Source organism: Astatotilapia calliptera, chromosome 15, assembly GCF_964374335.1.
Source record: "Astatotilapia calliptera chromosome 15, fAstCal68.1, whole genome shotgun sequence".
Taxonomy (NCBI): domain Eukaryota; kingdom Metazoa; phylum Chordata; class Actinopteri; order Cichliformes; family Cichlidae; genus Astatotilapia; species Astatotilapia calliptera.
The window spans coordinates 34785944-34806279 of record NC_137436.1 but is presented as its reverse complement, the minus strand read 5'-3'; the positions used below and the strand labels follow the sequence as shown (position 1 = coordinate 34806279).

General features: G+C 42.1%; 1 protein-coding gene across 1 annotated transcript in view; it reads left to right on the top strand.

Annotated features, from left to right (window-relative positions):
• LOC113006391 (E3 ubiquitin-protein ligase rnf213-alpha-like) overlaps positions 1-3695 on the top strand; it is a 67053-nt gene extending 63358 nt beyond the window's left edge. The window contains exons 59-63 of the mRNA XM_080289394.1: positions 35-112; positions 408-605; positions 732-821; positions 1023-1201; positions 1700-3695. Coding sequence (XP_080145520.1) covers positions 35-112; positions 408-605; positions 732-821; positions 1023-1201; positions 1700-1853 — 699 coding nt within the window. The 3' untranslated portion in view covers positions 1854-3695. The remainder of the gene's footprint in view (positions 1-34; positions 113-407; positions 606-731; positions 822-1022; positions 1202-1699) is intronic.
• The last annotated feature ends 16641 nt before the right edge of the window (positions 3696-20336 follow it).

The following is a 20336-nucleotide window of genomic DNA, read 5'->3' as shown; positions in this document are numbered from 1 at the left end:
TCCCTGCTTCACTTAACCCCTGTGTTTTATTAAGGGAATTCCCACGCTGGTCAATATGCAAGAGAGAGACTATGAGACCATTTTCAAAACTGTTCATGGAAAAGTGCCACAGGTAAAGTAATATGACCCATACTGAGTTTACAGTAAAAGTGCTAATATTTGTTTGGGAGATATTCTTGATAAATGGACTTACTATGTCTAATCTGTAAATGGTTATTACAGGTATAGCAGATTGATGTTTTGTTTATCACCAAATCTCATAAATATTTCGGGCCGAATAGTCACAGCAAATAAGAAAAATTGTCCTAACATTCATCTATAAAAGATCTACTCACACATTACACAGTTATATTGGGATGATTTACTTTTCAGTGCTTTATGACTTCACTGCTTTGTTTCTCTATCAGACGGCTCTGTCCCGTTTGATCTGGAACTCTGTGTCGAGACAGCTGGACTCTTACAGCGAGGTGTGTGAAGCACTGAAGATTGTGGAGCTGCTTCTGGGTTATCTCTCAATGACTGGTGGTGATCCCAAAATGAAACTGGTCACTTACCTTCAGGAAATACTAAAGATGGACCAAAACATTAATCAGCACATACTGAAGGTCATTACATGTACACTCTCTCACTCTGACCCTCCCATATCAAAAATCAGTAGTAATGACAAAGCAAAGACCAGAGAGAACAAACTATCTATAAGTTGATCTTTAAGTTGATCACTTTTTTTGCAGGCTTTTGGCAAATGTCACCTCAGACACTGTGTTTGTCTGTGGCAAGTCCTGTCCTCTCTCAGATCTGAAAAAATGCTGCAACTGAAAAGGGTAAGTTTTGCAGTATGTTTTGTTTTCAGATACAAATAAAATTTCAAGTTCATACACCACATGTGGTTTTTCACTGAGGATACATAAATTGTAAGTTTTGATCCTAAGCTCCTGTGTTAGCACTTTGGTCATTATGACCAGATATGTCAGTCCATCTACTGTATACATACAAAATGCATGCTTGCATGTCTTGTTAAAAAGGAGCCCTTTTCGGGGTATCCAGCCGAGTACCAGGTGCCACTGACTGAGGAAAACAAGACTGAGCTGAAAGGATTCATGTCCAGAGGAAACATGGACCAGTGGCTGCTTGAGATGCATGAGTTCCTCTTGTTGCGCCTGGGCCGCCTACGAGCAACTGAGGACTACAATCCATCATGGAGGTAAACCTGTTGTATGGTATCAGATTATTTGTTTGGTAATGCCATGTTCTGTTTGGCCCTGACTTAACAGGTGTGAAGAACGATTTACATCCTAAACCTCAAAGTCACTGCAGATGATCCTGTGTAGCCAAAATATGGATATATAAGAGTGATCTCAGAGATGCAAAGATATGCGTACAGTTATAAATATATTCATCTAAGTATTAAAAACAATACTTATATTTAAAACTATGTTAGTTTGTCCAATTAATTTTCAGTTAATCAATCAATCTTAAAAATGTCCAAGTACTTTGTGCATATTTTACTGTCTTCAGATAAGCCTTGTTTATTCATTTTCATATCTGTATAGTGCCCCATCGTTTGGCCTTTCTGTCTATACCAAAAGTATGAATGTCTTTATTTGTTATAATGTTTTTTTGTTTTCCTGCTAAGTAAAAAATTATTTGCTCAAATGTAAAAGTAATGTATTAAAATTTATATTTTCTTTCTTTCTGACAGTCTGAAGGAGGTGGTCAGTGCCTACATGGATCGTAAAGAAGTAGAAGTCCCTCCTTACGTGGAGGAAAACTTCCCTGAAAATGTGCAGCTGTCTCAGACAATTGAGACCTGGAAATACACCATCACAGCCAAACAGGAGTTGATGAATGAGTGATGAACGGAATGAGTGCATAGAGAGATATTAGTTATCTAAAGAAGTAAACAAAGGTATTTTTTCTGCATTTATTGGTGTAATAATCATAGGATGTGTTGTGCTGTTCATTTGTTTTTTGGAATTATTTTAGAAATTCAATTCAACAACCAAAAACTATATTTACATTTTAATATTTTATTTTTCATTATGATTTACTTCTCTTGTGAATGGGTTGAATTAAAAAAAAAAGAGTAATATTATCATGCTGCAAGGAGTGAATAATATTTCTCCATCTAATAAGAAATTAAAGGTGATTGATACACAGAAAAAAGCAAAATCTTGTAATCCAATGTAAATGAATGTGCACGGTTCGATCATAAACATGAAAGGGGATGGTATACTGAGCATTTTACACTTTTTCATACATATTTTATTTTTCTTATATTTTAAAATGCTTTAAGTTTTTATTTACATTTGTGTAAGAGTTGAGATTTGCTACATTTTATGGTTGTTTTTTTTTTATTTAATAGTTAGATTTATCAGATTTTCAACACATGTATTAAACCTGGTTGCGTTCAGCAGATAATCGAGAGATGAATTGGATGGGTTTAGAGAGATTTTAGTTTACCAGTTAACTTTAAGTCATACTACTTCTTTGAACTCTTTTATTTGTTTATGGTCTTGTTGATGTTTTTCTTGATTCGTTTATGAGTAAGATTAGAAATTACCTTTAACCTCTGTGAAAACAATGAAACAGCAAAGCAGAATAAACTCAAGCACATCCTCAGTGAGCTGCTCATGTATTCACTGTGAGAGTATATACAGTATGACTGCTTTGATATATTTTATATATCATTTTTACATGATTATGTTTTTGTTTTAAGGTGAAATCTTTTAGGGTGAAGTAACAACAGGATAGATTGATAAACTAGTACGAAAACTGCACATTTTCCATTTTTTCTTACATGTTAAAAAATTATAAATGTTCATTTGCATAAAAGTGACTTGAATACGTTCATTTAAACAAAACATTTGATTTGCAGTAATGAGATCATTTCTATTTATCTGTGGCGGAAAGTTTTTTTGTTTTGTTTTTTTATTTTTGTGTGTTAAGCAACTTCATCAAACATGAAGTATGTAAGGAGATAAACTGGATGAGTTTATCATTTTTATTTTTTGTCTTTATAAACCAACAGGTTTTACTCTTCTATGTTTGTATTTTTTTTTTAATTTTTCATTCCTTTACTGAGAAAATTGATGATGATTCACTGTTTTTATGGTTTGTTTTAGCATTATTCTTGCATTTATTTTACAGCTAAAGAACAAATTATGATTTAAACATAAACTAGTAAAGAAATTAAAGATTGATAGTTTTATTTTTACATTTTACTAACAGTGTCAAATACTTTTTGTTTGCATCAATATAAAAAGTCAATATTTTACATTTTATCTGTTTTCTCTAATACTTGGATTTGAAAATTTAAAAATAACACTGAGGCTCAACAAAAACAATGATACACAGCAAGGCAGATAAAACAAGTGCATTATTTCTTCGATATGAGCCACCTGCTCATGTGTTGCATTTTGTCAATCTAAAAAAGTTACTAAGAGTTATTTAGAAAATTCAGAAATGCATTGTTGAATTTGACAATCATATAGTGTGAAACTTTGTTGATTTACTCTTTATGTCGAAGGATTATGTACACATTTCTTCTTTTTTTTTCTGCTTTCTTTTTTTTATCAAGTATATTTTTACTATTGACCAACACTCAAAATTGTATTACTTTTTCTTACATATATCAAGTATCCTGTATTGATTATTTGTTGTGTATCTGCTAAAAGATTAAAGTACATTGGAAAATATTTCCTCTGAAATAGTCAATGAAGCAGCTGTTACACACATGTGATCTGAAATGTATTATTTCTGCCATAGTCACAGATTGTCAGTCACTTATTGAAAATTAACCCCTTTTTTTTTGTTTTTGTTTTTTTTAAAAGTTCTCTATGGTTGTTTACTGTGCTTTGAAGAAGTATTCATACATACTTTTTTTGTCACCTTACAGCCCAAAACGGAAATATTTTTGATTAAGATTGTCAGTGACTGACCAACACAAAGTAGCACATAATTGTTAAGTGGTACGAAAATGATACATTGATGTAGATAAAAGTTGTAGATAGGTTTAAAGTAGAGTTAGGTTACAGAAAAATATCCCAAGCTTTGAACATCTCCAGGAGCACTGTTCAATCCATCATCCAAAAATGGAAAAAGTATGCTACAACTGCAAACCAAGACATGGCCGTCCAACTAAACTGACGGACCGAGCAGGGAGAGCACTGGTGAGAGAAGTTTCTAAGAGGCCCACGATCACTCTGGAGGAGCTGGAGAAATCCACAGCTTAGGTGGGAGAATCTGTCTGCAGGACAACTGTAAGTCGTGCACTATAAAGAAGAGTGACAAGAAGAAAGCCATTGTTGGCAGACATAAAAAGTCCCGTTTGCAGTTTGCCAGGAGACATGAAAGGGACACAGCAAATGTGTGGAAGAAGGTGGTCTGGTCAGACCAAAGTTGGGCCTAAATACAAAGCGCTACATGTAGCTGAAAAGTAACACTGCCTGCTCATCACCCTGAACACACCATCCCCACTGTGAAACATGGTGGTTGCAGCATCATGCTGTGGGGATGCTTTTCTTAAGCAGGGACAGTGAAGCTGGTCAGAGTTGATGGGAAGATGGATGGAGCTGGAAGAACCTGGAAGAAAACCTTTTTGGAGGCTGCAAAGGACTTGAGACTGGGAAGGAGATTTACCTTCCCTAAACATACAGCAAGAGGTACAATGTAATGATTGGGATAGCCCAGTCATTTCCTAAATCATGGCAATTCTCCTGGCACTTAACAGTGTACACTATATTACTCTGTTTGTGTCAGTGGACCAGATCTTTGGGTGAACTAATTTTTGGTGCAGCGTGCTTTGGGGTTTTAAAGTCACGCAGACGTAGTGTTTAGAGTAAATGTATCTCAGCTGTTCCGATACTCCTGACACATAAGGGACAAGTAGAGGTTTCTGCTTAGGCAACAGTTGTCCTGCTCTCCTGGAGCCTTTTCTAGGTGCCTTCCCAGCTTTGACAAAATTCCAGCTAGGATAACCACATTTACTCTGGGCCTTTTTCATATGATGTTCTTCTGCTTCCCTGGCTGCTGTATCTGTGTGGATAGTGTTCAGTTCAGGCTGTTTGAAGGATAAAGGTGATCATACCAAATACTGACTTGCAAGCGTATTAGAATTGTACAGACTCAGCATTTACTTTATACAGGTGAAACTCGAAAAACTTAGAATATCATGCAAAAGTTCATTTATTTCACTAATTCAACTTAAAAGGTAAAACTAATATATGATATAGACTCAATACATTTAAAGCAAGAGATTTCAAGCCTTTATTTTTTTATGATTTTGATGATTATGGCTTATAGCTTATGAAAACCCCAATTTGAAAATCTCTGAAAATTAGAATATTACATGAAATCAATAAAACAAGGATTTTAAACAGGGAAATGTCAGGCCTCTGAAAAATATGTCTGTGAAGGTTCTCAGTCATCCAGGTCATCATAGTCTAAGGAGCTTGGAAAGAAAAGCGTCTGGACTTCTTTTCGTTGCTTGAAGACGTTTAACCTCTCATCCGAGAAGCTTCTTCAGTTCTAGGGTCAAATGATGGAGAGTCCCCGATTTAAACCCTGTGGGAGTGTCCCCCCCAAGAGGGACAAAAGGACCCCCTAATGATCCTCTTCCCAATCACTTGAGCCAAGGTGTGAAAACAGGTGTAGGTCACAATCAGCCAAGGTTTTGGGTGAACTCATTGTGAAACCTTTCCCCACCCTATCATGTGATTTCCTGAGATCAGATTGCCCAGGATGTGAGTGGGCGTTAAGGCATCTGGGAAGGGATCTCAAAACTGGATTATAGATGGCAGACAGTTGGTGTCATAAACCGCCGCCTCTGTTCAAAGATGGTCGTTCACAGTGGACATAAATGGCCTCTTTTACTCCTCTTTCAAACCATCTGTCTTGTCTGTCCAAAATGTGAACATTGGCATCCTCAAAAGAGTGACCTTTATCCTTTAGATGCAGATGGACTGCTGAGTCTTGTTTATTTTTGTTCAATTAGCAGCATGAGCTGTGGATACATGTAGAATTGTAAGCACAGTAAAAAAGCAACACCTAATGAAAAAACAAAACAGATCCCACATCCCTCCTTAGCAAGCTGTGTTGTCAGATTTCCTAACTATATTTCCTCCCACAGTTTGCCATATTTTTTCTTGACAAGCTGACATTGTTAAGTTTTTTTTTAAACAGGTGTGTCCTGAACAAAAACAGACTTTTAGGTAAGTTAAACAGGCTGATCAGTTATGTGAGTTAAGAAGTGTAGGCTTGAGGATCCTCAGTCTTCTTGACCTCAGAATCACCACTTCAGAAAAACACTTAGGAGCTCTGATTTCTTCTACTACAATAAAACTTGCTTTAGTGCTGCAACATTTTGTACTAAAGCTCTGGCTATCATAGTCTGCTGAGATTGCAAACTACATTTTAATTCTTGGGCCTTCTGTTTATTTTCTTGATGCCTAAGATTAGCATACTTGGATCTATGCTTGTAAAACCAAAGGTTTCAAAGGTCTGGCATCAACTGTATTCCCCAAGCACCAGCATGGCCTCATAGCAAAGAAGACATACCAGCATGTTTCTCTGTAGCACAAACAAGCATTTGCATTTGCTGTCTTAAAATACTTTTCCTCTGCATCAACATTTTGGTGTTGCTGATATTCCTTTTTCTTTTTGAAACTCAATGACTTGACTGAAAAATATAAAATAAAATAAAAATTTCCTGTTTGGGAGAGCCAAGTTAAAATTTCAGGTTAGTATCTCAAAAGTTATTTGTCTTATTTTCTCTGAAGTTTGAGTTAGTAAGTTGACATTTTGAGATACTAAAATCAAAATGTTGAGACACTTACCTGAAATTTTGGCTTCTAGATGGCAAGATTTTTCTCTCATTTTTTCTCTTTTTTTTTATTTTTTTTATTCAGAGGTGGAAACCACTCTGAAACACGCTGCTGTTGAAATACTGCCATCGGGAGGCAGATGCTGTCATTACGTAGGACACAAGATTCATTGTGGGACATGTAGTTTACACACAACCTATGATAATTTTATCGCTTTTAACTTCTTGTGGGCCATAAAATAATTTGGCAAGTGGGATTCACCTTGTGTTTGAGTGCGTTGTAAAGTGTAGAATGTCTGAAGAGGAGGGAGTTGGCAGTTCCCGTATTATTATCAGGTAGCATTTAGACACTTGGGCACACTATTAACTTACACGGACCCCTACAAACTTTCTGTTACTACACTAAATGTGTGAAACAATGAAGGTACGTTACACTTTTCCTTGTTGCTCTGCAGATTATTTTAATAATGCATATGGTGTTGTTTAAATAACTTTAACTTAAGTCTAACCCAAAAATTGTCAAGGAGCGGCCGTGTGTATGCAGGAGAGAACCCAAACGCACAAATCAAGACACACAGGGATAGACTCAAAAGGCACGGCTTTATTAACAGGAACACAAGGAGTCAGTAGCGGTTTTTGATACGGGCAGCACGGGCGGTTGCCCGGGGCGGCATCATGGTGGGGGGGCGGCATCACGGGCATCGGCAAAAAACAAAAACAAAAAAAAAAAAAAAAAACATTGCTCGTACTCAAGCTGCCCCGACATCAGCCAGCGCATATTGGGAATGGCATAGGCACCGATCGGTTTTCTATCGCCTATTTCCTGGGAGTAAGGGTGCCCTACGTTTGCGAGGTGCGCCTGCTGCTTGCGGCGCAGGGAGGAGAGGAGAGGGCTGCGGGGGATTCTCTGGCTGGCTGGAGCAGCATCTAATAACCAACTCACAAAATAAAACAAAATAAAAACAAAACAACAAACACAAAAACATCAGACATCATGATACAGACTTATAATTTGCACCGATGTTTTTTCGAAATTTTATACGTGAAAAGTGAGTGCGAGAGTCCTCGGTGCGCCTGCTTGCTGCTGAAGTCAAAGTAAACTTTATTGTCATCTCCGCTACATACAGTCCAGTATATAGAGAGACGAGACGACAAGGCTCCAGTTACAGCAGTGCAAGTAAACAAACAATAAATATAAGAAGAGTAAGAAAATAAATATACACTTTAGGACTCGGAGTAAAGGGATTTTAGTATGAATTTTTGTTCATACTGGAGTCCAAAATTAAAACCAATGGAAGATGGACAAGAAAAGTTCAAAGCCATCAGGTGCTCAGTTTTGAAAAAATAGAAAAGAAGAGGAAGATAAACGAGCAAAAGATGCAGGTAAGCAGATGTGTCATTGGATAATGGCAGGTCATCCTGAAACAATCAGAATCAGAATACTTTATTAATCCCTAAGGAAATAATGTGGATTACAGTTGCTCCAAGAAGAAATGGTAAAAATAGTAACAGTAACAGATAGGGCTGCCACGATTAGTCGACTAGTCACGATTACGTCGACTATCAAAATCGTCGACGACTGATTTAATAGTCGACGTGTCGTTTGAAGCTTTGTAAGATCACAAAAGCAGGAATAAGTAGCAGGATTTAAGAGTGTAATAACGGACTGAAACAGAAGATGGCAGCACTGCATGTACAAGGATGCCAGCTGCCGTTATACCCTGAAGAAGAAGAAGCTGTGTCCCAGAATTCATAGCGCAGCCCAGCTCAGTTTCCAACAATGGCGGCAGCTAGTTAGTTTTAATATTACTCTTATTATTCTTTCTGGGTCACAAAATAAACGTTTAACATATTTTCAGGCGAGAATGTAGCTGTGTAAACCTCAAATATCTGCTCAGTTTATCAAGACACCACATATTTTCAAAAGCACTCCGACGTTTTCGGAGACGTCTGTTACCCACTAGCTGGATAGCGAGCCGGGGTTTAACGCTCCTAGAGCCGTGAGAACACCGGACTCCCGGCAAATCGTTTTCAAACCCACCGCCATCTTTCTCTCTCAGGTTAAACATGATATATGAGTCACTTAGATAACTTAAAAATGTTATTGTTTGGCTTTTTTTTTAGTATTTTATTTGTTCCTGAGTGAATCTGTTTGGCTGAGATTAAAGTTTTAGTTTTTAAACAGCTGAATAAACGTCAAGCAGACAGCTAATTATCAGAAGTGTGAGATGCTCGAGAATTTACTCCGGTTTCCTGTTATAGTTTAGATAGCAAGGAGTTTATTAAACTTCCCCGAAACAATCTGCAGATTTCATTAAAATTTAATAAACTATCATCTTGTCTTTATTTTTAGTTAGCACCTTAAACACTTAAAGCTGTAAGCTAATGATAGTTATATAAGAGCATATGCTGCTGGTGCAATAAGCTGTACTGATTAGTCGACTAATCGCAAAAATAATCGGTGACTAGTCGGCTATCAAAATAATCGTTTGTGGCAGCCCTAGTAACAGACTAAACTCCAAACAATACATTATGTTACAGATTTTAATATTAATTAGTCATTGTCAGTTGTTGATTTGTCCTGTTCTCATTGTATGACGAATTATGATGGCTGTTTGGTAGCCGTTTGCATACAATGCATACTCTCTCTCTCTTCATGTGTGTTTGTGTGTGTTTCTCTGGTGAATTTCGACAACAGTTTTATGTTAATGTGCAATCCTTAATATGTTTTGTGTGTGTGTGTGTGTGTGTGTGTGTGGGGGGGGGGGGGGCGCCAGAGAGAGTGTTCGCCCGGGGCGCCAAACAGGCTAGGACCGCCACTGCAAGGAGTGACACAAAACTATGCTGGGAGACTCTAAAGCTAAGGCACAGGGGAGACTCAAGGAAACGCACACAACCATGACGGAACAGAGGGAGATTCTGACATAAATACACAGAAGGTAATGAGGGACGTGGGAACACACGGGGAGCACAGCTGAGGACAATCCCCCGCCCTCTCCTCCCGGTGCAGCAAGCAGCAGGCGCACCTCGCAAACGGAGGGCGCCCTTACTCCCAGGAAATGGGCGATAGAAAACCGATCAGTGCTGTTGGGTGTGTAATCAGGCAGCGGAGGCGACATCTGGGTTCAACACTTTATTTTAGGCTTTACAGTGGAGCTCCATCTTGTTCTCTCTCTCTACTATCTTCTTCTCTCCTCTTTCTCTTGCCCAGCCTCATTAGCGGCACCCCTGGTCTGACAGGATAACAGCATGTACTAATTTTCTTCCCTTATTATAGAACCTTGTAAACACAACATCTCCCCCTTTTGTAAATTAATACTCTCTCCCTTGTAGCACAACATGAAACATTCGACAGCCTTTTACTTTTGAGGCAATTAGTAACTTCAGAACAGTAATATATATATACATACATATATATATATATACTGATAAAAGAACTGTAATGGCAAAGTAAACGTGCCCCGGATCAACCCTGAATCAAAAGGAACAACCAGGTGCCCTCTTCTCAGCTTATCAGAAGTCACAGCTGGAATTAAAGATAACTAATGAAACTCAAATGCACTTTCCCTTCACAGTCATTTCTCACATCTGCATATTTCTCCTTTCTTTTTACCTCTGAACTATTTCATAACAAAGTCTTTTGTCCATCTTGGTGGTTGTCTGTCCCTCTGCAGTGTGGGACGTGTAGCAGTCTGTGCTGAGCTGATGTTTTCTGTCTCTGTATCAGCTCTTTGTGTGTGTTTTGAGTTCTCTGGGACAAGTGAGAGACGTGCTGCATTCCATCTTCTCCCATCGCTGAGGATGAAAGAACTCTCACCCGTCTGCTGCTGTACCTCCAGCGGCTTGGTGTATTGTGGCTCTCCTTTTCCCACATGGAATGGCTTTCGTACTCTCACTGAAGCACCCACAGTCACTTTAGTAAGTTTAGCACCTCTCTTTCTGTCTGTATAAAGTGCACTTCTTTTCTGTGTCAATGTCACTTTGGATCTGATGTGGTCATATTGGCCAGCATCCTTTGGCGGTGGCAGGATGTTGAGTTTAGTCCGCATGGCTCTTCCTCTGAGGAGCTGGAAAGGGGACTCACCGGTTGTAGCGTGGGGAGTCGCTCGATAATTTTGAAGCAGTTCTGTAACCACAGTTTTCCATGGTCGCCGAGTAGCTTGTGCTGTCTGCATGGAGTCCTTCAGTACTCTATTAAAGCGCTCCACACATCCATTTGCTTGAGGATGATAGACGCTTGTCCTGATGTGTTTTATGCCCCTTTCAGCGAGAAACTCAGCAAAGGCAGCTGAGGTGAACTGCGGACCATTATCAGTTGTAATTTCATAAGGGTTTCCTTCACGGGCGAAAATGGAAGTCAGGAATGCAATCACTGTCGCAGTTGAGGCGTTTGGTGTGAATGCGACTTCAGGCCACTTACTGAAATAGTCAACTAGTGTGATGGCAAACCTGCAGTCATAGGTTCCTTGTTCAAACGGACCAACAATGTCGACAGCAACATGTTGAAACGGACCCTCTGGGAATTTGATGGGTTGTAACGGTGCAGGTGAAACAGCTGCTGTCTTGTCACATGATTGGCAGGTTGTGCATGTGGACAATATTTCGTGGACCAGTTCATCCATGTTTGGCCACCAATATAGATCTCTCAGGCGTTGTTTGGTTCGGACCATGCCTTGATGTCCTTCATGGGCTAGGTGCACTACTTTTCCTCGCAGAGATTTGGGAACAATCAGCCGTGTTCCTCTAAATATCAGCGGTGACTCTGCTGCCAGTTCATGTCGGACCAGGAAGTAGGGTTTGACATCATCTGGTAAGAATTTGCTTACTTTCGGCCAGCCCGAAAGAACGATCTGTCTAGTTTTGTTAATTCAGGACAGTCTTCACATTCTGCTTTGAAGTCAGCCAGTGGAAGCGCTGTTAGCTGAGGAGAAATTTCAGCAATCTCTGTGATTGAGTCCTGTTCAGAGTCTTCACTTGTGTTTGTGGTATGCAGGGGAACACGGGACATACAGTCAGCTATAACATTTTGGCTTCCTGGACGGTACTCTAAGTCATACTGGAAACACATCAGTCTGGCTGACCAACGTGCTATCCTCATGCCAGCTCTGTTCATCCCCTTAGTACTTAACAGGGTGGTGAGGGCCTGGTGATCAGTTCTCAGAGTAAATCTGCGTCCCCATATGTACGTCCTCCATCTTTCGACGGCCCATACGCAGGCGAGGGCTTCTTTTTCAATTGTTGAATATTTCCTCTCGGCTGGGGACAGGGTGCGGGAACCAAAAGCAACAACAAGTTCCTCATTGTTTGAGTTCATCTGGGTCAGAACAGCTCCAAGACCATAATCTGACGCATCAGTGGTGATGAACGTTGGCAGATTTGGGTTGAAGATTGCCAGTGCTGGGCTTTTTAGTAGCATTTCTTTCAGTTTGTTGAAGCTTTCATTTGCTGTATCAGTCCATTGAAGTTCAGCCGTCTAACTTGTCCAAAGTAACTCACAGAGTTACTTGTCATCACATACTCCTGTCTGGTCTTTTAGGACTGTTTGCATCATCTTTTGGAAGGCAGAAGGGGCTGAAGCAAGTCCAAATGGAACTCGGGTAAACTGGAAGAGTCCTTCATGGGTTATGAATGCTGTGAGGCTTCGGCTATCAGGGTGAAGAGGCAGTTGGTGATAAGCTGAACTTAAATCAATCTGGCTAAAATGTGTAGCCCCAGCCAGCTGTGCGAACAAATCCTCCATGTGAGGAAGAGGGTAACGGTCCATGATCACACTCTTGTTAGGTTCACGCAGATCCACACAAAGTCTTAAGTCTCCCTTACTTTTTCTTCCAACGACCAGAGGACTCACCCATTCAGCTGCATCCACTGGTTCGATGATGCCTGCTTGGAGTAGACGTTTCAATTCAGCTGACACCTCCTCACGTATGCTGAGTGGTAGACGCCTCAGTTTTTGACGAACCGGCTGTACTGTCTTGTTCACTTGAACTTTGTGGATAAACCCTTTAACAGCTCCGAGATGATGGGAAGAAGAAGAATCAATGTTATTCACCATGCATGTTTGTTTACTGGCTGGTGATCCTCTTGCAAGATCCTCTCCTTTGTTGATGACTTTTCCAGCAATGATATCAATGTTAAGTGCTTTAATTAAGTCCAACCCCAGCAAGGGTGATCCATCTTTAACTATGAAGAATGATCCTGGCACTTTTCTGTCATTGTTTGCAACCCTCACTGAAGCCTGCAGGCAGCCAATGACAGGCAAGTCACCTTTAGCATAAGTGACAAGCTTAACTTTCGGTTCAGTCAAAGCACAGGGTGCAAAATGTTCTTTGTAGATGGCTTCTGGAAGGACAGATACTGAAGCCCCTGTATCCACAATTAACTCCAGAACTTGAGAGTTTCCCTGTGGTGTTTCAATGTTCATTTTGCATGTAATCTTATCACATGCTGCAGTCATCAGTTTGTGATCATCAACACATAAAACTGTAAACTCAGGAACAACTACTTCCTGTCATGGTCCTGGGTCGTGCGACCCAGTGTTTTGTGTTTTAGCCTATTTTGATGTTTATTCTTTGTTTAGGGTCACTAAGGCAGTCCAGCCATTTGTACATACTACCCGTGTATTAAGTCTCCCTTGCCCTTCGTGTGGTTATGTCATCTCCCCTGTACTACGTCTCCCCGGTTCATGTGTCTTGTCTAATCTCCATGTTTCCTGTTTTACTTTGAAAGTCTGTATTCACGGTCAGTGTATTCAGTTTCACTCCTTCTGTCCTGTCGTTAAGTTCATGTGTGTCAGCTGTGTTCCCATGTGTGGCCACTTCCCCTGATCATCCCTCATGTGTATTTAGTCTCTGTGTTTCATACAGTCTGTCTCGCGTCGTCTGTGTTATCTCCCCTACCCCTTGTCATAGTATCCCAGCCATAGTTTGTATTTTGCAGTCTAAATCTCATTAGAGTCATAGTTTCCCAGTCTATGTTCAGGTTTTCCCTCAGTTACTTTGTTGTTCTTTTCCATGAGTTTTTCAGCCATAATAAAAGGCTCGTTTTGGTTGGAATCCACTCCTGCATCCTCGTTTGTGTTCGCACCTGGGTCCACCACACACCTTTCCGCACGGTCTGCCTCCGCAGACCTTGACACTTCCCTGACCACTGCCACAGCTGATTTACAAACTCTGGCGAAGTGCCCTTTTTTGTTGCATTTATCACATTTTACTGTTGCTGCTGGACAGTTTTTATCATTAACCAGGTGTTTCTCGGATCCACATCTGAAACAATGACGCTGTTGCTCTTTATCACTTGCCTTTTTGTGCCATTCTTTAGATGTAGGTCCCCGAGCTTGAGCCGGTCGCGCTCCTCTTTTTCCCCGAAGACGTGCGTCCTTCACCTCCACAGCTTGTACTGCAGCAGTCTGGGCCGTGGGCGCAGCAGAGAGGAGTGTAGCATTCTTGACCGCAGCCTCCACCTGACATGCAATAGTAACTGCCTTGTCCAATGTAAGGTCCTCCTCCAGCAGCAATTTATCTTTAACAACACTGAGATTTGCATTAGCAACAAGTTGATCCCGAATCATTTCACCCTCCATTATTCCAAAACCACATGGCACAGCTAACGCTCTGAGGGCCGCAACATACTGGGTCACCGTTTCATCAGCCCACTGAACTCGCTGTCTGAATGTGTGCCTGCATGCCACTACATTCACTTTAGGGACAAAGTGGTTTTCAAGCGCAGTCATGGCTTCAGCAAACGTTGTACCTTGATTCGGCAGTGTGTAGAACAGTCGTTGTCCCTCTGGTCCCAAGCAATGTAATAAGACGGCTCGTCGTCTCGCCTCCGGCCATGCATCTCCCGTAGCATTTATCACTAGCATGTAGTTCTCAAAGAATTTGCGCCACGTCATAAACGGTATTGGCGGCTCACCCGCATGTTGCAAAAAGGGCGGTGGGCTCGGTACTGAAGCGCTCATCTTCGTCGTCAATTTGTTGGGTGTGTAATTAGGCAGCGGAGGCGACGTCTGGGTTCAACACTTTATTTTAGGCTTTACAGCGGAGCTCCATCTTGTTCTCTCTCTCTACTTTCTTCTTCTCTCCTCTTTCTCTTACCCAGCCTCATTAGCGGCACCCCTGGTCTGACAGGGTAATAGCATGTACTAATTTTCTTCCCTTATTATAGAACCTTGTAAACACAACAGGTGCCTGTACCATTCCCAATATGCGCTGGCATGATGTCGGGGCTGTAGCATGTTGACCTATGTTTGTATCAGCCACTAGATGGCACTGTGTCGCTGCAATGTGTGTAATTCACTGGCGAGCAAGAAGCTTCAGGGCAAAGGAAAAAGAATAAGAAATAAAGTGGAAGCGGAGCAGAGATCAGTGTGTGCGTGCAGTTAATAAGAAGCTCGGTATACATACAAAAACAACACATGGTGTCAGAGTAGCGGATTCTACGCAATCCCTCGCCGTCGGACAGCGCAGACATGGAGGCTTACGGCGTTCCCACACCGCGTATGGATTGGGACTCCAGCAACCTGCCTGAGGCATGGCGGCGTTTCAAGCAGCACGCCGAGCTAATGTTCGCTGGTCCTCTTCGGGGGAAGGAGGAGGCAGACGAATGCAGCTACCTTCTTCTATGGGTCGGTGAGAAAGGACGGGACGTCTACAACACGTGGACGCTCACCGCAGACGACTCCCGAAAGCTTCAGACGTACTACGATAAGTACACTGATTACATCATACCGAAAGCTAACCCAATCTACGCCCGATATAAGTTTCATGAAAAGATGCAGGGTGAAAATGAGACATTTGAACAGTTTATTACGGAACTGAAACTACTTGCTAAAGACTGTGGGTACCCAAATACAGATGAAATGGTCAGGGATCGCATTGTATTTGCCACTAACTCGCCACACGTCCGAGAAAAGCTACTCAGCCAAGGCGCAGAGCTCACGCTAGAGAAAGCTATAGATATAGCACGATCACACGAGCTAGCAAAGCAGCAGCTAAAAACTATGGGTCACTCCAGGGGCCAAGAAACTGTGCACGCCATCGGCAGGAAATCGCACAGACAAGAATATCAAACAAGAAGCGTGAGACCAAAAGAACACGCTAATGCAACACTAAAAACGTGCAGCTATTGTGCCGGACAACACAGTAATAAAGACATCTGCCCAGCAAAAGGGAAGCAATGTGCAAAATGCAAGAAAATGAACCATTTTGCAAGAGCATGCAGGTCAAGACTCCCTTCGCAGACAAAAACCCACCTCAAATCAGTACACACTGTGAGAGAGAACATAGAAACGACAACTAAGGACACAGATGAGGACCAAGACTGTTTCTACATTGATAGCATCACCATAGAAAATGAAGGAAGAAAGGATGAGCAAGCATATGCAGACATGCAGCTTGGTTCCCCCCCACAGACAGTGAGGTTTAAAGTTGACACTGGGGCGCAAGCAAACACAATTCCAGCCAACATGTTCCAGACACTCTTCCCACATGTGACACTGAAGCCTGTCACACACAAGCTCACAGATTACGGGGGACACTCACTCAGCGTGGAAGGAAAATGCCAGTTAAAATGCAAACACAAAGACAAGACCTGCACGTTGGAATTCCATGTTGTTAACACAAGCGCCCCACCTGTATTAGCAATGAAAGCTTGTCGTGACCTTAACCTGGTAAGGATTGTGATGGCAGTGACGGAGGAAAGAGGCAAGACAACCAACAGTTCACAGGCAATACTAGACGAATATGCAGACGTATTCAAAGGGATAGGAGAATTTCCTGGTGAATGCAGTTTCCATGTAAATCCAGACGTTGCACCCACAGTCAGCCCACCTCGTCGGATTCCCATTGCTCTGCGAGCCCGACTCAAAGACGAGCTCGACAACATGGAAAGGAACCAAATCATATGCAAGGTCACAGATCCTACGGACTGGGTGAATGCACTTGTTGTCGTGGAAAAACCCAAGACGGGCAGACTCAGAGTATGTCTGGACCCCAGACCCCTCAACAAGGCTATACAAAGACCCCATTACCCTCTACCCACCTTGGAGGATGTCACCACAAAACTTGCTGGGGCCAAGTATTTCAGTGTTTTGGACGCCAGATCAGGCTACTGGGCCATTAAGCTAAGCCACGAATCATCTCTGTTAACCACATTTAATACTGTGTTTGGCAGGTACCGCTTCCTCAGGTTGCCATTCGGCATAATCTCAGCTCAGGATGAGTTCCAGCGACGCGTGGACGAGACCTACGAGGGCCTGAGGGGCGTGGCAGCCATTGTGGACGACGTACTGGTCTTCGGAGAAACCAAACAGGAGCATGACGACAACCTGAGGGCTATGCTGCAGCGCAGCAGAGAGAGAGGTGTAAAACTGAACCCTGACAAGTGCACCATCTGCGTCAAAGAGGTCAGTTACTTCGGTCACACATTGTCACACGAAGGGCTGAAACCAGATCCACAAAAAGTAAAAGCAGTCCAAGACATGGCGCCCCCACAGAACAGGGCGGAATTGGAAACAGTGCTGGGGATGGTTAATTATCTAGCAAGATTTGCCCCACACCTGTCAGAGATAAATGCTCCGCTCCGCCAGCTGTTAAAGCAGGACAGTGAGTTTGTATGGGACAAGAACCATGACAGAGCCTTTCAACGAATGAAGGAGCTGATCACTAAAGAACCAGGCCCAGTTCTCTCCTTCTTCAACCCCAAGAAAGCGCTACGACTCCAGGTCGATGCATCCAAAAGTGGCCTCGGTGCTGTGATGCTGCAGGACGGCAAGCCAGTTGCCTACGCATCCAAGTCACTTAACAGCACTGAGCAGAACTATGCCCAAATAGAAAAAGAGCTGTATGCTGTTCTCTTTGGTTGCAAGCGGTTCCACGAGTACATGTACGGTCGACATGTGACCATTGAGTCGGACCACAAGCCACTTGAGTCCATACTCAAAAAAACACTAGCATCAGCACCACCACGGCTACAGAGGATGATAATACAGCTGCAAAAGTACGACATCAGCATCATCCACAAGCCAGGGAAAGACATCCCGGTAGCCGACACGCTCTCCCGGAAATCCATAGAGTTCCACGTCAAATCACTATGTGACGGGATGGATGCGCAGATCCACTCAGTCCTCAGCAACATGCCTGTCAGTGACCAGAGACTCTCAGAGATAAGAAACGAAACAGCCCAGGATCCTCAGCTCAACACCCTGAGAAGGACCACATTGAGTGGATGGCCAGATAAAAGGTCTCAATGCCCGCCTGACATCCAGGAGTTTTGGAACCACAGGGATGAGATCTCACTGATAGACGGGATCATGTTTAAAGGAGAGAAAATGATCATCCCAAAAAGGCTCAGAAAGGACATGATAGATCGGATTCATTCCAGCCATATGGGCATAGAAAAGAGCAAAAACAGAGCCAGAGACCTTCTGTTTTGGCCAGGCATGGGAAAGCAGATTGAGGAAGCCGTCGGAGCCTGCAGCACATGCCAGGAGAGACAAGCTGCTAACCCCAAGGAACCCCTGTTGTCACATGCAATACCAGAACGACCGTGGCAGGTCATAGCCACCGATCTGTTCACTTGGAACTCGGAAGACTACATCATCATGGTAGATTACTACAGTAGATTCTTCGAGTTGGAAAGACTGCGCAGCTGCACTGCAGAAGCAGTGATCCACAAACTAAAGTCAGCCATGGCTAGGCATGGTATTCCAGAGTCGGTGATTAGTGATAACGGTCCGTGCTATGCTTCCAGTAAGTTTCAACAGTTCGCAAAGTCATGGAGTTTCACCCACACCACTACTAGTCCCCATTACCCACAGAGCAATGGTCTAGCCGAGAAAACAGTCCAGACAGCAAAGAAACTTCTGGACAAGGCCAAAGCGGAACATAAGGATCCCTACTTGAGCCTATTAGAATACCGGAACACCCCTGTGGACAACTTAAAGTCGCCTGCACAACTACTCATGAGCCGGAGACTTCGCTCCATCCTCCCTGCAACACCAAAACAGCTGGCACCCCAAGTAGTTTGCCAGCAAACAGTGCGTGAGAGGAGAAAGGTCTGCCAGCAGCGCCAGCAGACTTATTTCAACAAAGCCGCCCGACCTCTGCCTCAACTATGTCCTGGCACACCGGTCCGGTTCCGGCAACAAGACGGTTCCTGGAAGCCAGCTGTGGTCACAAGTTGTGCCGACACGTCCAGAAGCTACAACATAACCACAGATACAGGACAAGTTTACCGGCGTAACCGCCGACACCTCCGCAGAAGCAGGAACAGCGTAGGAGGTGAGGAGTTCATTCAACCAACAGGCATCAGCGATGACAGCCCTGTGGTATCTCAGCCCCCGCCTGTGGAGCCCCCTGGTGAAGACATTACAACACCTGGATACACGACTCGATATGGGCGTGTTACCAAACCAAGACAGGTCTTGGACCTGTAATATTGTAAAGGGTGCAGGTGGATCGCTGCCCTAGGAAAAAAAAAAAAGGCTGTTTATTATGTTTGTGATATAGCCAGTATTGAGTCGAATGCTATGTTATCAATGGATGTGCTCAGGATGTTATTCCTGTAATTTCAGTTGCCTTAGAAATTTTACAAGCCTGAGTTGTGTTTTTTTTTTTTAAGAAGGGAGATGTAGCATGTTGACCTATGTTTGTATCAGCCACTAGATGGCACTGTGTCGCTGCAATGTGTGTAATTCACTGGCGAGCAAGAAGCTTCAGGGCAAAGGAAAAAGAATAAGAAATAAAGTGGAAGCGGAGCAGAGATCAGTGTGTGCGTGCAGTTAATAAGAAGCTCGGTATACATACAAAAACAACACAGGGGCAGCATGAGTACAAGCAATGTTTTTAATTTTTTTTTGTTGCCGATGCCCGTGATGCCGCCCCCCACCACCACCACCATGATATCTATCGATTGCATGATTTGAAAAACAGCCACACCTTTCACTGTAAATGAAAATGAAAGTAAATATGGGAACGACTAAGCTATATCCTGTAGCACCAGACTGTAGGTCAGACATGCAGTGCTGACAATGTGAGGAAGAAGAACAAACAAGGTAGGACATCTAACAACTGATAATAATAATGCATTGGGACATGCCCGAGATTAAAGTTTTGTGTCTGTAATATTAAATATTATCAGACGTGTTTTATTCGTCTTTTATTACAATAGAAATTAGTCATCTGTAACAGCATTTGACCGAACTGTATACTTCCTACTGAACTTCAGCATATCCCTAATCACCCTGTCCTGTATTATAATTTAAAGATAAAAAGACAAACATTATGAATCTAAATAAGTCTTTTTAACTGTTAAATGCTACTACATAATACAAGATGGCCTAAATTAATTTCACAAAATACATCAAATAAAACATTCTACAAGATTTTATTTAATGCAGTTATAATTTTTTATAAAGCAATTGCTAATTTTTTTGCAAAGGGAAAAGTCTGGAACAAGTTTTGAGTATAAGAAAGATAAGTTAAAGTTATGAATCACCCCCACCGTTACTGTAAAT